At 34.6% G+C, this 12,324-nt stretch overlaps 2 protein-coding genes across 2 annotated transcripts; one reads left to right on the top strand and one right to left on the bottom strand.

Annotated features, from left to right (window-relative positions):
- The first annotated feature begins 2,149 nt into the window (after positions 1-2,149).
- On the top strand, positions 2,150-4,400 carry LOC136801072 (calcium-regulated heat stable protein 1-like). The gene is made up of 3 exons (XM_067057697.1): positions 2,150-2,364; positions 2,788-2,910; positions 3,909-4,400. The coding sequence occupies exons 1-3, from the start codon at positions 2,174-2,176 to the stop codon at positions 4,066-4,068; spliced, it is 474 nt and encodes a 157-aa protein (XP_066913798.1). The 5' UTR covers positions 2,150-2,173; the 3' UTR covers positions 4,069-4,400.
- Positions 4,401-5,562: 1,162 nt separating this feature from the next.
- Positions 5,563-9,241, bottom strand: LOC136801071 (uncharacterized). The gene is made up of 4 exons (XM_067057696.1): positions 9,108-9,241; positions 8,421-8,579; positions 6,999-7,124; positions 5,563-6,010 (listed from the first exon to the last, which is right to left on the bottom strand). Exons 1-4 carry the CDS (start codon positions 9,160-9,162, stop codon positions 5,820-5,822), a joined length of 531 nt encoding a protein of 176 aa, XP_066913797.1. The 5' UTR covers positions 9,163-9,241; the 3' UTR covers positions 5,563-5,819.
- Positions 9,242-12,324: the final 3,083 nt, after the last annotated feature.

Below are 12,324 nucleotides of genomic sequence, written 5' to 3'. Positions count from 1 at the left end.
TCTCAATGTTGACTCATAATTTTTTTCTTATTTTTTGCACAATGATGCAAAATGACAATGCCCAAAATGTGACGGAGCCAGATTTTTAAGGAAAATTTTTTTGGGCAAATCTGGGCCAAAAACAGCTTAAAAGGTTTTTTGGGTCTGAATGGTTTAAGTGATTCTCGTATTTGGGGACATTCCTTTTTACCATTTTACATTATTCAACACACAAGCTTTATTTTTCCATTCTGAATTTTTGTACAATTATTGTCACTTTTTTCTTATTTTCATCTGATGTTAATCATTAGGTAGGTCCATTCAGCATGTTGCTTGTTTCTACTTATGCTATAACGTTCATTTTTACACCATCGGTAGTTCAACCTTAGGTTAAGAAGTTTGTTAAATTTCAAGGCAAACAGAAAAGTCCTTCGGAAGATATAGGACCCGAAATACCCCTTGGTAGCACTTTTCTGTGAAGTATCAAATCTCCAACTTATTACTTATTACCCAAAAACTTGTGTGGTCTCTCCTACTGATTGCTTCCTGGTGCTTCCTTCGCAGCTGTTTGTTAAATTTCCACCAATGAAATTGCTGCAATTCACACGACTCTTCTTTTTGGCACCTGTGACCTCTCAATGCCTTGTCTAGCATGACAGGCGGCTGTCAAATCCCAACCTTCATATATTTGTTTCAATTCGTGATACTAAGGCTTAGGTTTTTCTCATCTTCAATTTACTGAAGAAAGCAGAAGAAAGCAGGAATTTGATGCGAGAGTTAGATTGTCATCAAAGTGTCGTAAAAAATCATTGAATAAAAGAAGAACTTTAAATCTTAAATATTTTCATTTTGAAAAATTGGTGCAAAAAAATGAAACATGGAAAAGTTTTTGGTTCAATCGAAATAGGGGATCTGGAAAACTTTCTATGTATGGTTTTTTGCACAAACCCCTAACTATGGGCAAGCACCTCTTTAATAAGATTTTGGCTCAAAATCGAAAGTGAAACCACTGAAAATGAAATTAAAATCTGCCCGCACTCCAAATCCCGTAACCTTGATATAGGAGTTTAGTATAGACTGTTAGTGATAGCACTAGGCTTTTTTATAATTCAAAATTAATTTATTTTGTTCTTCTTTTTTGAAGCCGTTGACATTGCAGTGTTACTTTATATGACATCAGAATTTTTTATGACGTATTGTTTTGAGAAGTCCCCACTCGCATCAGCCAACAGTAGGGTATTCTCTAGTGTCTGTCAGTAACGTAAATAAAGCCTGGAATACACTGGGCCAAGGTTGCTGTCAATAATTTTCTTAAGCAAAGAGTACACAAATTAATTCTAGCTTTACGATAGTGCCGCGGATCATCAGTGGATAGTATTCAATTATCATTGTCCCTTATTTTCATTTCTGGAACTTTTGCAAAAAAGGGAAAATAGAAAAGTTGTATTTTTACTGCTCTATTCACATACTGAATTTGAAAGATCTTCTATGTTGTGTTTTTTTTTGCAAATTTAAAAAAACTGATTTTTGTCCTGACTTTAGCTTAAGAGCTTGCGTGCAGCATTGGGTACAAAGTCCAAATCTGCGTTTCCTTTAAATTTAATATGAAGGGTTAGGCCGGGATACTTACGACTAACTATATATCTGGTTTTCTAAATGTTTATAAATAGAATAAGAGCCCCTCTATTCAGTAATTTATTAAAACTACTCTAAATAGACCCGAGTATATATCCAGGGAACTCTGAAATTCAAAAGGGTTGATTTTAGCTTCATTAAAAAAAGGTTGTAAGGTTTTAGGGTGTAAATTAGAATGTTCTCTCTTATCAGATGATACATATTTGAAAAAATGTGTTCGTGAAAATCGAATTTTTTAGCTGTGAGGGCGTAGAATCTAAATAGAATTGGCATAATAGTGTGAATTTTGGGTCAGCTTGGCTCAGCTTGGCTCAGCTCAGCTCAGCTTATAATAAATGCATTTTATACTGCACATTTTTTGCTCGTAAGTCAAGCAAATGATAAAGCACTTTTATATTATTCTTTATAGAATTGCATTTGGCAGAGTCCAAGCATGATTAGCTGATCAAAACCACCTTATTGTTTTAGTAGAGGGCCATTTAGTTTAGTTTGTTTATTTGCAAATATAGTTTTTTTGATTTTTTCTTAACTCAGAGTATAGATTGAACATAATAGAAATATGAGTGGAACGCCCCCAATAAACATTCAAAAGGAGACAACAACTCCTGAAAAAAGAAAAAGTGGAGGGGAGTTTGCTGTACCAAGCACCCCACCAAAACATACCTCGCCACGTCATCATCCATATTTTCAACATCATGGATTGACAGTACCATCTCCTATACCATGTAGAAGAACTCGAACCACATCTGTGTAAGTATAAAGAGTATAAACAATTCAAAAGTGGGTGCTGTTGCACACTTATTAGCAGAAATTAAATGATTTAAATTGTTGATACAGTGTCGACTCTGTAAGTCTAATTCGATATTCAAAAGACCAATTATTATATTTAAATTGGAGAGGGCTGGTTGTATATAGATATTAGACTTGTATCTACATTTTTTCTTGCCATGAGTACATAAGTCATTTTAGAGTCACAAAGCGTAATGGGTGATCAAGGCCACTGCGCGTTAATGACGACTTACTATTGGTCAAACGTTTTTGAAAATTTTTGTGTCTAGCCAACAGAGGCGCAATCAGTCTTGATTACCCATGATCCATTTTGACTTCGAAATGGCCTATAGGAGAGATGTAGAATTCATTCATTTGGAAATTTCTTTTTCTGTCGTTTATTAGGTCGAGATTAGCAGCAGACAGTCCATTACAGCAAGGAATTGTGGTCAGCTTTTGTCGTGAAAAGGGACATGGATTTGTCAAGCCAGATGATGAAGAGAAGGCAATTTTTCTACACATTTCTGAGTAAGCCTTTTATCTTATACGTTTTAAGTATGTAAGTCTTTACCTTTTTTTCCTTTTTTCCTTGTATTCTCTCTAAGAAAATGTTATTGTTTTTTAACTTTCGATGTCTAGATCCCGAGATATTTTAGTTTAAATATTGAAAAATTATCGATATTTTCTGCTGAGTCAGCAGTTTTCAGCATATTTACCCACTCAAACTGAATTATTTCGAGATCTAAACACTAAAGCATAACAAACCATACCATTTTTGGATACTAAAAACTCAGGGCTTTGCAGCCGTGGGGATTATGTTTTTCTGAAAAATGCTCTAGGAAAATGCTGACGTCATCACAAAACGCCCAAAATGTCAATTTTTCGCCTTAAAAATGCCATTTCTCGGCACCAGATGGTCGAAACTGAACAAATAACCCCATTTTCTTTATCTACTATTCACGCAGAATCCGTTAGTAGCATCAGATATTTGATTTTGAGACCTCAAAAAACCGTTGGTAAAGGGACCCTTGATAAGTTCTATCCATTAACTAAAAATCGATTCACTCGAAAACTGCAGGAGATTTGAAGGGGGAATTTTTTTTATCAATTTTAGATATTATACTCCTATTAGGAACATAACATCAAAAATTTGCCCTGATCTAAAGGGTGTCCTACGAAGTGACACAATTCACTACCTCGGCCGCTGGTCTACTTGCCAAGTGAATCATAGCACCGAGTGAGAATCGAACCCTGACCTATCAGACAGGAATCAAGGTTGATAACCACTACACTACCACGCCTACAGTTTTATTCTGTACATTATCTATAATTATCTTACACTTGTTTCTATCGCTGTTTTTAATCAATGTCAATTATGTTGAATAATAATTACATAATAATATATCTCAAATAATTCCTGATCAGAGAGTTAGTTTTAATGAAGAAAAAAAAACAGAACTAATTCATAACCAGCGTATTCAAAATGACTTGTAATGAACTGTCTAATGACTTTTTTCACAACATAGTATCGAAGACGATTATGTCGTCCGAAAAGGAGACCGGGTCGAGTTTAGAACCATCCCCATGCCACCAAAAAAAGTTGAGCGCATGGCTGTCGAAGTTCATTTAATTTCATTGGATGAAAGTGCGCCACACGAAAGATGGGACAACCAACCTGATGTGTAGATAAACCGAATTTTCCGTAAATCTTATTAATAATAAGACTAATTTTTGTGATTCCGATAAAAGTCGGATTATCTCATGATTATTTCCGGTTATCGGATATAGTTCGTTAGGGATTTAAGGCCCTTAATTGTATGATAGGTATTAACAGTAACATTGTGAGAAACACCATGCATTTTATGATTTTAATATTATATTAATAGGGCTTTGAGTCAAAATTGCTAAATTTTCTGTTCTATCTTCTTGGGTTTCACAAATGAACTTTAATAAAGATGACTAGTTGGGTATAAGATATCAGAAAGTTTTCAACTCTTTATTAGGCTATTTCAGAAAACAATTGTAACCCCAATGTTGAGGAGGTCATTTTTGGGAAAGGTGGCCCCTCTGGATCTTTTTTTCAATTTTTCAGAACCCTCTTGAATTTTTTTTGGACCACCCTGGATTATTGACCCCGTTTTACCTACCATCCAGGATTTCCACCTCATTTTACTGACCGCCCTGGATTTTTTATTTTCCAGACGTCACACCTCCTCAATATAGGGGGTACAGACTACTTCTGGAATAGTCCATTTTGTACAGACCTTTATTAACAGGAGGTGGAAAAAGAAGATTTTTTACACGCGCTACTCATTCTTTTCCCTGGGGTGGGCATCCATATAGTACGTCTATTGTTTGAATGACCTCATTCTATTGTTCTCTGCGTACAAAGAAGGAGAGGGTGTCAAATCTTTGGAAAATCTTTGCGTACTATTTGGATTCACTGAAGAACCTTTACAGTCATTGAACAAGGTCTTTTCAATTCTTTCCTCAAAGTGGCTGAAATTATATATATGATACATTTTTTATTTTCAAAATCTAGGCATTCACTCCATTTATAAATTATGCTAATTTTGATTATATACTCTCGTGTAACGCTATACTTGTAATGTTTATATTATTAGGGGGAATAATACAACTTAATGACGAGTTTGTTTTGTGATAAAAAAAGTATAAAATTGGTATTTTTCTTGAAAAAAAAATTGTATCTGTGTATTGTTTCATTTTTGTTGGCGTCTAATGTCTTTCAAGTGACGGCACCATTTAATAGACCTTTTCATAAATTATTTTGAGCAACAACTGCCTCGTTTTGAAACCATTACCAAAGTGATCAATCCCTTGTGTCTTCAGATGTACCTTAATAAATATAGTGAATATCTTATGAAATCCTTTACTATCAATATTTTGAAAACGAGGTAAGCGTTGGCTCGCGACCTAATTTATGAAAAGGTCTATCGTTCAAATAAGGGCATCGAAAAAAAGACGAAAATAAATTAATTTCGTCCTTGGTAGAGTGTCTTTTTGAAATATTTTGGAAATCTTAGTCCAAGACAATTTCTTTTTTAAAAAACAAGTGGAAATTTTATTTCACTTTGTAGTTTGTTGGTAATGAACGATGCTTATGGAAGAAAACAAAACTAATTTTTTAGATGCATGCTTCTTTTTTTTTACTCTAGAAAAAAAATTACAATATGAAGAATTCCGTATATAATGGAGGAAATATTAAAAATAAAGTGGAAAATAAATTCAAGTAAAGATGACAATATATATGTTCCTGTTCCTGAATTTCGCTGGAAATGTTTGAAGATGTTGATGGATTGCTACTTGTTTAGGTAAGTTGAAATTATTTACAAAATGTTAGAAAAAATAAAAATCGATTCAAGAAGTTTTCAAGTCAAATGGAAATTTCAATCATTTTTGATAATTATAATTTTTCCTTAATGATATCGTGGTGGGGGGATGTTTACAACTTTATTATCGGGTCTTGTTCGTCTGATTCGTTGACCGATAAATCGACGTTCACATTTTCTACCGTGTCTAGTACGGCGACAGAATCTGCATCGCTTTCGAGAAACGGTTGTACAACTTCTGAAAATTTTTCGAATCATGCATCTTCTTCCGTATGATCCTTTAAGATAAAGATTGAATATTCCTTATCGGGGTTTTTTATTTTTCTAAAAAAGCGATGCATTGTGGGATTGTTTCGAGTGTATTACAATAGAATTCCCTCGAAGAATTCCTAAGAGATTTCTATTGTAATACACTCGAAACAATTCCACAATGCATCGCTTTTTTAGAAAAATCAAAAACTCCGATAAGGTCTATTCAACAAGATTAATTTTCTGTGGCAAAAACAGCGATTGGATAATTCCTAATATACCACGGCTGTTATACCATAGTAGAATTTTTTTTTCAAATTCGACTTTCAAAGTTTGTCTTTTTTTCGCTCTTATCAAAGAAATTTATTTGAACAAATCTACTATCGATTTCATGAGCAAATTTTATGACTCAAAGTAATTAAGAAAATCATTAAAAAAGAAAAGCATTCTAATGTTCGATTATGGGAGTGTTTTATGTGAATCGTTCGACTATTTATATATTTTATACTTTTGTTTTTGCCTCTAAGTATATAATAGAATATATATTTCAATAGGTTTTCGTTGGTTATTGGATTTATTAACCATCGGTGATGTATATTCAACTCAGCTTCACCTCGTTGAATATCACATCACCTCGGGTTAATAAATCTAAATAACCAACTTTTACTTATTGAATATCTGCCTATTATACATGTACACGCTTTTTTTATTTCAACATGGATATTCCTAGCTTTATTGGGAAAAGAATCCTAAAATATTCTTACAGCATTCTTAAGTTTAGTACATACGCCTCGAGCATAAAATGGCATTTTTGTGAAAGGAGTGAGCCTTTCTTGGGGGTAATTGACAATGTATAATTGAAAATGCTCTAAAAAATCGCATTCTTAGCTTGAGTAGCAAAATTCCATGATGGTGATATTCTTAGCATTACAGTATTCTTATTTTTTTGGCCATTTTCATCATGGACATTCTTATAAAGTGCATTCTTATAAAAAAAGCGTGTATATTATAACTTACCATGGTATCTGTATCTTAAACATCTTCTTCGCGTAACATGGCACGATTTCGATAATCTTTTTAAATTGCATGTTCCTCGTACTAGTTGCCAGCCCCCTGAACTAGGGTGAGGGCGACGTCCAGGATCTATAAACAGGTTATATTATTTCTAGAGTAACTTATTTGTGTCTTAAATTTGGTTGAGACTTCATTTGACTCTTCCGGAAAACTTTTGTACATGGGGGATGGAGGATATATTGGATATTTTGTCCGGGGGGTAGTGAAAAATCTTCAAAATTTGCGTTGTTTTGGGGGCAAATTTGTTCTGATTAGGGGTGATTTTAAATGTCCAGGGGTCAACCGATGCTTGTCCGGGGGATGAGATCTGTTGTCCGGGGGTCAAAGTTCACAATGTCCGGGGAATAAATTTCCAAAAAATTTTATATCCTCCACCCCCAATATACAAATATTTTCTGGAGCCCATTATGTGTGGGATTGATTTTATGAAATAAGATGAGCTTTGGGAGATGGTTAACAAAGTGTAGCGTTCATTACATTTGATGTTAGAAGATTGAAAGCGACCTTAAAGGAACATAAAAGTAGTAAAATGTTAACATTGTGCGAACCACGTGTCATTAAAGAGAACAATTATAATCACGTGTCCAAAACAAACTTGTAAAACATTCGAAACAAAACAATCAAAATCAGACATATTTGTTTTTATTTTTTTGTTTTGACATGTGACATTTGTCTCGATTTTGTATCGCGCTGCATACGGTTTGTTTACAAATTTCGTCAGTGCTTTTATGTCTCTTTAAGCCACCTAGTAGTTGGCAGGAAACACAAAAAGGCTGTACTTTTGAAAAGTAGGTAATCCCACAGATAGTAAAGCCCGAAGGGCTAGATTTGCGGCCTTTATCGAAAAGTGAAGCAGGCTTTGGTAGGATTTCCTACCAAAAAATCACGTGACAACAAGCAATTTCACTGGTTTGAGAGATGCGAAATAGCGTTTGCCGCCTACTTTTTTTTATCTCGTTCTCTGAAAACAATTAAAATGCTAGATCCTATCCATCAGCACAAAATTTAAAACGTCAAATTTTTGCTTCACTTTTTTTTGCTGGAGAAAGCTTAAAGTTGCCTATCTAGCCCTTCGGGCTTTACAGATATCTGTGGGTAATCCCCCGCGTTATTAATTAAAGGGAAATATGTTCGTATTTGTGTGCATTGTGGCGTGTAATTTGAATAGAAAATGGCATAAAACCGATGCACGAATCCTATGAAATAGGCTAATACTTTTCAGGGGGGGTTCCTTTGTCAAATAGGGGGTTGGAAGCGATCTCCCACTTCAGTTTGAATATTTAGACTGTGATTTTCTTGTTCATTGGTCATTGGTTGTTTTGCTATTTCATGCAAAGCCTTAATGGGATGGAAATCTTTTCATACCGTTTTCTTCATCTTGTTGAATTTGACTTTCTTCTTGTTCGTCATTCTCCTCTGCTTCATCTTCGTCATTTGTTTCTTCGTCATTCGATGTTAAAGCAGGTGTTTCTTCAATGTCAGCAACATCTTCCAAGCTGCTTTCAATCTCTTCAGTTTCTTCACCTTTGAAGATAAGAGAACAGGTTTACAGGCTATAATTCTCTACATGGACTTGGTAAATACACAACTTAACTTCTTTTCTATAAACAACGTTGATACTAGAAACCTAGAAAGAGATTTTTAGAGGCTAAAAGAATGTCTTTTGAGAAATATGTTTTTCAAAAACTTGAAAATGTTAAGGGTTACTTAGACTACACAATATATTGACGAATAATAGTTGATAATATCGTTATTGGACCGTAATGTACGAAGTAAATAACAGGTACTCTATTATAAAAAGAAATTTTTTTTTCTGTAAATAATCCCCCTTCTATATTGTTGGAAAATAAAATGCAAATTGAGCTGTACAATATATTGCGGACACCTTTTAAATATATTGCTGGCATTCAGCAATATATCATCAATATATTGCCTGACAATTATATTGTGTAGTGTATGCTCTTAAATATTATATATAATTCAATTAGAGCCGGGAAAAGAACTCTTCTTTCTATCTGTGAAAAAGAAATTATAATGCCAAAAAAAACTCACAGTAAACAGTGTACACTAAGAAAGTGATGAGTAACAAAGCCTTCCAGATCTTCATCTTCAATTCTTCTTATGATGAAGTTGATTGTTTTAAGTTTGTCTTCTTTGTTGATGTTGTTTGCTTGAGATGGCTTGAATGATTTTCCATACAAAATTTTAGCTCTATTTATACTGCACAAAGAATTTAAATCAATTTAAGATCGTTTAGATAAAGGCTAAACTCAATTGTAAAAAAAAACGCCAAAACAATTGTCGTCCAAGCATCACGTCAACGTCAGAACAACGTTACAATAACGTTACAATCCATAACTTCCTTGTGTTTCATCCAAAAATAGACGCCACACTAATGACCCGCTTCTTAAATGAGAATTTTCCCCTCCTCATGTGATATGGCGCAAGATGGCGTTTTAATAATTATGGTTTAACCAAATTAATATCCAAATTGGCATAAAAAGCTGTTTTAACGTTCATCTAACGTTGTATGGATATAAGGAAGGCTAGGTAGACGCACTGACCCCCCAATAAAATTTTAATTGAATTAAATTATTTGATAATTTTACAATATGCAACATAGTAGCAAAGTAGTTAACTCAATTAATTATTATAAATGACACCAGGACATGTTTGTTGATAACCAGCAAGAATTTCAAGTAACTGCAAATGACTTCCATATAGTTTTCACATACAATACCACGTAATGGGCCATTCCATTTTAAATCTCTAATGGGTGGTGGAAGAAACACCCCTTATTCTCACAGACCCGGTAGGATTTTTTCAGCCGATGGGGATAAAAATAACGGTCTGAAACTCGATGGGGATTAGTATCACAGATATATGTAAAGCCCGAAGGGCTAGATAAGCAACTTTAAGCTTTCTCCAGCAAAAAAAAAGTGAAGCAAAAATTTGACTTTTTAAATTTCGTGCCCGCGGATAGAATCTAGCAATTTAATTGTTTTTGGAGCGCGAGATAAAAAAAAAGTAGGCGGCAAACGCTATTTCACATCTCTCAAACTGGTGAAATTGCATATTTTAGTCACGTGACTTTGGTAGGAAATCCTTGCAAACCGTGGCTTCACTTTTCGATAAAGGCCGCAAATCTAACCCTTCGGGCTTTACAGATCTGTGATTAGTATTCCAATATATTCCAATTATGGCTGGGGATTTCAATTCTTTTGTTTTCAAGTCCGAAAATTTAGAGGGGATGGGAAAAATAGCATAATGGTTTGCAGTGAGGATTGGATGGTTTGCAGTGAGGATTAGTTTATTTGATTATTTTCAGTGGGGACAAAAATTGGAGGATAATTTTCGACCGGGGACGATTTTTTGGACATTTTTTCCAGTTGGAAGGGGTCCCAGTGGGTCTGTGAGAAGGGGGTGAGAAGAACATTTCCAGGGGATAACCTAAGAGGAACTTCCACCGGGTCTGTGACACAGGGGTGTGTCATAAATCGGCCAGTTGTAAAACCCGATCTTAGATTTAAAATCTTAAACTTTAGAAGTATACTGTAGTTGTCTTTGGCATGGGGATTACTTTATATTTTGATGACCTGACATAAATGGGACATTGAGAGTAGCAGTTTATCTTCAAAGGGATACTCACAGAAGATGGCTCTTGTTATTATCAATTTTGTACGAGTGTCAAAAAGACTCACAAATGGGCCATTCTATTTTATATTCATACAGGGGTGGAGGAACATTTCCAGAGGGTAATCCAAGAAAAATTTTTAGGGGGTGTTTTTTCATTCTTTCCAAGAGGGTAAAAAGGTATTCTAAAATTTCCACGGAGTAAAAGACTGATTTTAGTTCGTCCTCATTAAGGTATAAAAAGAATTTTCCAAGGTTATTTTTGCAAATTTTGCCATTTTCCAGGGGGTATCCACACATTTTCAATAATTATTTTCTTACTTGAAAAAAGGTTCGTACACCCCCTGTAAGGTTTTTAATGAAACAGCTCAATAGCATGTTTCGTTACGAAATTCATATCATTTTCACACGCATGAGCCCGGCAAATACTTTAAAGTAAGGTTGTCATAAACTTTGGGAAAAAAATTGTCCCCCAGCATGAATCGATGAAGAAAATTTTTATAACCTCTTCTACTTTATTCAAACGATTAATCTTTGCTTCGTTTAACTGATGAGGATATTTTTGCAGTGTTTTTACGAATGAATCTGCTGGCTCACAACCTGAGTTTCCATCACGAACAGAAAAAGGTAGCATTTGATCTAATAATCGACATGTTCGGAAAGGAACTGAAAAATTTGAATCCTAATAAATCGCTAGGACCTAACAAGATTTAGTCAGTCATCTTGAAGCTGATAACAGCTGGTCATAATTTTCTTACGGACACGGTAAACCTCTGAAGGCTCTTGAAAATTAAACAATCTGAGGAAAATAGTCCTCAAGCAGAAAATTCTACGACAAGAATGTTGTTGTGCGCCGGAAAGTCAACTAAATTTGCCTATTCTTGGCGATGCACTGACCTCAAGAATGAGATTGCATATTCGTCAGATTGTTTTGTTTTCAACCATCCCTTTTAAGCTTCAGTGTGATGGGCAATCATAATCACAATCTGATCTCAGGTTAGTCATGCTGAATAAGGTGGCCTTTTATTAACCAGTCCTTTACATATTATTATGTCCAAGTCTTTCGTAGAAACATGAATTTAATGTAGACACTGGATAAACATCAAGCTAGGTTTTTTCTTTAAGAATTAAATTTAAAGAGAGGCAAACTTATCAAAATAATCGCTAATAATGTTTCGCTATGAGGTTTCAAGTCGCGAGAAAGATGCGAAAAACATTCTATGTATGAAAAATTAAATGCTGACACCAGTGAAGCCAAGACACTAAAGTCTAATATATATTTGAGGGGTTCAGTGGCTTCTAGGCTATATTCCAAGCCTGATCGAAACAATTTTGAGATATTAAATCCCGAGATCCTAATCTCCTTGTCTCAAGTCTCGCGTTAAAACTCAAAGTTAAAACTCTACTTTCCAACTCTAGTATAACGCGCTTAAAAATCCTCTGTGGTGTTTAAAATTTCACAGGGAAATCCCAATCGTCTCAAATGTTTTGTGTGGGATTGTAGCAAGCATACTCTCAGGTGCCTTATAAACAGCTCCCTGCTTGTTAATTTTTCGATTTTTTGCAACACCACCAGACCTTATTAGGACTCCCACCCTCCATCTATTAATTTTTGAAAATATTTTCAGATGTCAAA

Source organism: Clytia hemisphaerica, unplaced genomic scaffold, assembly GCF_902728285.1.
Source record: "Clytia hemisphaerica strain Z4C2 unplaced genomic scaffold, Clytia hemisphaerica genome assembly, whole genome shotgun sequence".
Lineage (NCBI taxonomy): Eukaryota > Metazoa > Cnidaria > Hydrozoa > Leptothecata > Clytiidae > Clytia > Clytia hemisphaerica.
This window is presented reverse-complemented; position numbering and strand designations above follow the sequence as displayed.

Excerpts from the sequence above, each read along its gene's own strand:
- LOC136801071 (XM_067057696.1), bottom strand. The coding sequence starts at position 9,162 with ATGAAGATCTGGAAGGCTTTGTTACTCATCACTTTCTTAGTGTACACT. Across the intron at positions 7,125-8,420 it reads TCAACAAGATGAAGAAAACG|ATCCTGGACGTCGCCCTCAC; the intron begins GTATGAAAAGAT and ends ACCTGTTTATAG. Across the intron at positions 6,011-6,998 it reads TTTAAGATACAGATACCATG|GATCATACGGAAGAAGATGC; the intron begins GTAAGTTATAAT and ends TTTATCTTAAAG.
- LOC136801072 (XM_067057697.1), top strand. The coding sequence starts at position 2,174 with ATGAGTGGAACGCCCCCAATAAACATTCAAAAGGAGACAACAACTCCT. Across the intron at positions 2,365-2,787 it reads AGAACTCGAACCACATCTGT|GTCGAGATTAGCAGCAGACA; the intron begins GTAAGTATAAAG and ends GTCGTTTATTAG. Across the intron at positions 2,911-3,908 it reads ATTTTTCTACACATTTCTGA|TATCGAAGACGATTATGTCG; the intron begins GTAAGCCTTTTA and ends TTCACAACATAG.